The sequence below is a fragment of the Otolemur garnettii genome, unplaced genomic scaffold, assembly GCF_000181295.1.
Source record: "Otolemur garnettii isolate 467f Iridium unplaced genomic scaffold, OtoGar3 scaffold00067, whole genome shotgun sequence".
Lineage (NCBI taxonomy): Eukaryota > Metazoa > Chordata > Mammalia > Primates > Galagidae > Otolemur > Otolemur garnettii.
Genome location: NW_003852462.1, coordinates 900417 through 903764, shown reverse-complemented (window position 1 = coordinate 903764; position 3348 = coordinate 900417). Strand labels below are relative to the sequence as shown.

Sequence of the window (3348 nt, the reverse complement as noted above, 5' to 3'; positions counted from 1 at the left end):
TCAAAAAAAAAAAAAAAAAAAGAGAGAGAAAATAGACCCAAATAGCCTTATATTCGACATCCTTCCAATCCCCAGGTGGTCTGGCAAAGATGCCCACACCAGAAGATAGCCCCAAGAGCCCCTATCTCCACAGACCACCATCACTGACCGTGAATAATGAGCCCCTCGTCCCTGCGTTGACAGGCCAGGCGGAAAGCTTCCTCCAGCTCCATCTGGGAAGACACGGTGCAAGGGTCACCTGGGCAGGGCAAGACACAGTGCTGAGGCCGCCGAAGGCCTGAGGCGAGGATGTCTCTGACAGTGCCCGCTCAGCCCTTACCACCATGACTGGCCACCCCCCAGCAGGCTCAGGAGGCCCAAGAACGGCCATCCAGACCAAGAGCCACCCAGCCCTCAGAGCTCACATCAGAAAGATCCATCCCCAGACGGGAAATCAGCCCTCCCTGGGCCCTGAGAGCAACATCTGCAGAGCAATTGGTAAGCAAGAGGAAGGACGTCCACTTCGGACAGTCCTACACGGAAGGGAAAGGCTCCTTGCCCTCCACCACCAGACAGGAACACAGAGATGCATGGACTTATGGGCGCATCCCACTGAAACACAGCAGCTGTGAGGCCCTGCGCCCTCTACCCCGTCCTCGCCCGACACATGCCAGTCAGTCATGCAGGGGAAAGGGGTCTCTCTGCACTGTCTCCCAATTCCCCAGTTTTCTAAGATGTGAGTCTGACTGTGAGAGCAAGGGAAGGGAGAGGAGGGGTGGGGAGATGAGGGAAGAGGAGGGGAGGGGAGGGAGGGGCGCTGTAGCCCACTGCACCTGCCCTCCCCACTCTCCCTGAGAAAATGAAGAACTCATCTTTTCAAACCCCTGCCAGAAAAGCCCAGGATCTGAGAACAGAAGGTTGGTCAAGAGGCAAGGGCCTGCCCCTGGTGGGGTCAGGGAAACCCTACAGCTCCTCCCTAGGGTTTAAGACCAGAGCTGCCACACGGCAGGATGGCCTCCTTCCAAGTGTGTCCCCCATCACTCTCTCCACCTCCAAGCCCTGTTTCCATTCAAGTCCTCACAGCCAACCTCTTTCCAAACATCCTTCCTGGGGAAAAGCTGGCTCTAACAAGTTTAATTCCATGGTTTTAACCCTCCTCATAGAGGAAGGTGAGCTGCCCAGGGAGCCCGTGGGGTGAGGGGCTACCTTCGCTGTCCACCCACTTGAGGGTGAGCGGGTGCTGTGGGCACAGGCGACACATGTCCCTCACTTCCTCGCAGAGCTCGTCAAAGGTGGTGGCAGCGTCCACGCTGGTGATCAGGATGTCCCTGGGTGAAGAGGACACAGTGGTTGTCACCGTGGGGCATATTTGAATCAAATTAAATACTAATTATTGATTAACCAAATCATGGATTAGACAAATGAAACTTTTTGCAAAGATAATATGACAGCCCTGCCCTCTACACACACACAAAAGGGAACCCCTGACCATACTTTGTAAAATTTCTGCCATGATCTCCTTGTGCAGAGAAGAAAGATCGACCCTGATTGGGAAGAGAAAGGTCAAAGCATCAGAAAGAAAGTGCCTTTGGTGAGGGCCAGGTGACTGCACCTGCCTGCCCAGATGAGGTTCACCCAGGTGGACACAAGCTCTTCAGCTTCACTGAGGTAAGGGAACCCAGACAGACCTTCCCCCAACCTTGCCAGTGGCATGCTGTCCCAGAGGCAGGACCTCTGTAGAGATGAAAACAGAGGGGAAGGCAGGTCGTGAACCCTCCAGGGGAGATGGCAGCTGGATACAATTCTAGATGTGTTTTTTTGAAAACCAATTCTCAGAACGTCACAACCTTTTATCGGGGATACTCAGTTCCCTCTGAAGGCCAGCCCCTCACAAGTGAAGGCAGAATCAGAGGACCCCTCCTCCCCCATGCTCAGAAGCTGTCCCTGACTTTCATGGAGGAAAAGGACTGACTCAAGGTCCAACTCATTTCTGCTGAAGCCCTGGGCAGGAGTCACCCAGAAAGTCAACAGTCACCTGACACCACAAAGAGCATAGGGCCAATAAAAGGAAGCGGGGGACACCCCAGAGAACACAGGCTCTGCTTGGTCAGCACTGCCAGCCTCCTCATGGAGAGCACCTGAATTCCATCAAAACAATTCCATAAACAAAGTCTTTATCCACAAAGATAAATCCAGAACCCAGGATCTGCCCCCGAGCCCATGAAGGGCCCTAGCACAGCAGCCCAAGGGCCTTGCTCACTCACCCAGGGCCTCACTTATTTACCCACCCAGCAGCTGCCTACACCTGCTCCTAGGCCCCAATCCTCCACAGAGACCAACCCAGCTTGGTTTTAGCACAGCCTGCAGCACCATGGTGGGTGGGGAAACTGAGGCATTAAGGGACCCCCCCCCCCATGAGTGATCATATGAGTAGAAGCTCCAGAGACCAAGACCAACCTCCCATGCCCTGTGGTCACATGAAGCTGATGTCCTCAGTACCGCACATGCTTACTGCCTGACCCAGTGCCCGCCGCTCTTGCTACCAGAAGTTGGGGGCTGCCATCCCTTCACCCTTTTCCTATCCCAAGCCCCTCCCTCTGCCATCCTGCCCTTAAGTAGAAGCTATTGTTTCCCCACCTCAGTCTCACCTGGAGGCCAGGTGCACAGTTCCTGCAAAACCCCAGGGCAGTGATAGTGCAGGGCCACCCCAGAAGCTCTTACCCACCCCAAACAGTACTCCAATTCCATCCCAATTCTGAATTAAGCAGCCCCCATGGCCCTCAGGTAGGTCTCCTGCTTAAGAACATGGCCCTGGGACAGGAGCATCTGGGCTACTGGTCCCCAGTGGCCTCCACAAATGACTGGCTGGCCCACCCCTCCTGGACTCCCCAGGGCTGTGCACACAAAGGGTTCTCTGGAGCAAACACCCAGCTGGAGAGAAGGACACCAGCACCAATTTCACCTATGATCTTAGGAAAGTGGGTGTCTGGATTCAGCCTGGGAGAATAGGATCCCCAAACCTTGCTTACATCACCAGGGACTGCCTGAAAGCACAGGTGCCTTGGGACCCCTCCCAGATTCTTGAGTGACTATAGGTGGAGGGAGTGGCAAGAACCTTATCTCAAGCTGGCCCAAGCACCTAGGGGATAGGCAAGGCTGACAGTGTGGCAAACACCCATGGGGTGGTGGGGAACCCCTTTGTGAGACATAGCCTCCAGCATGTCCAATGCTCAGGTGCAGGACAATCTCCCTCTGGGTAGCAGTCTCACCCAGGGACAAGACTCCTGGGGCTTCCAGGCACTGATTAAGGTAGATGTTTCCTGGGACCAGTGTCACGGTCCTCACTTCTTTTTTTTTTTTTTTTTTTTT

General features: G+C 54.5%; 1 protein-coding gene across 2 annotated transcripts in view; it reads right to left on the bottom strand.

Moving 5' to 3' along the window:
- Positions 1-3348, bottom strand: part of PRKCZ (protein kinase C zeta) — an 83154-nt gene that overhangs the window by 77390 nt on the left and 2416 nt on the right. Inside the window, exons 2-3 of one of the 2 annotated variants that reach the window (XM_003793204.2) lie at positions 1186-1307; positions 149-238 (exon numbers count right to left, since the gene is read on the bottom strand). In XM_003793204.2, coding sequence (XP_003793252.1) covers positions 149-238; positions 1186-1307 — 212 coding nt within the window. Of the gene's footprint in view, positions 1-148; positions 239-1185; positions 1308-3348 lie in introns of those variants that run through there. The other variant, XM_012807307.2, reaches the window with a different exon arrangement.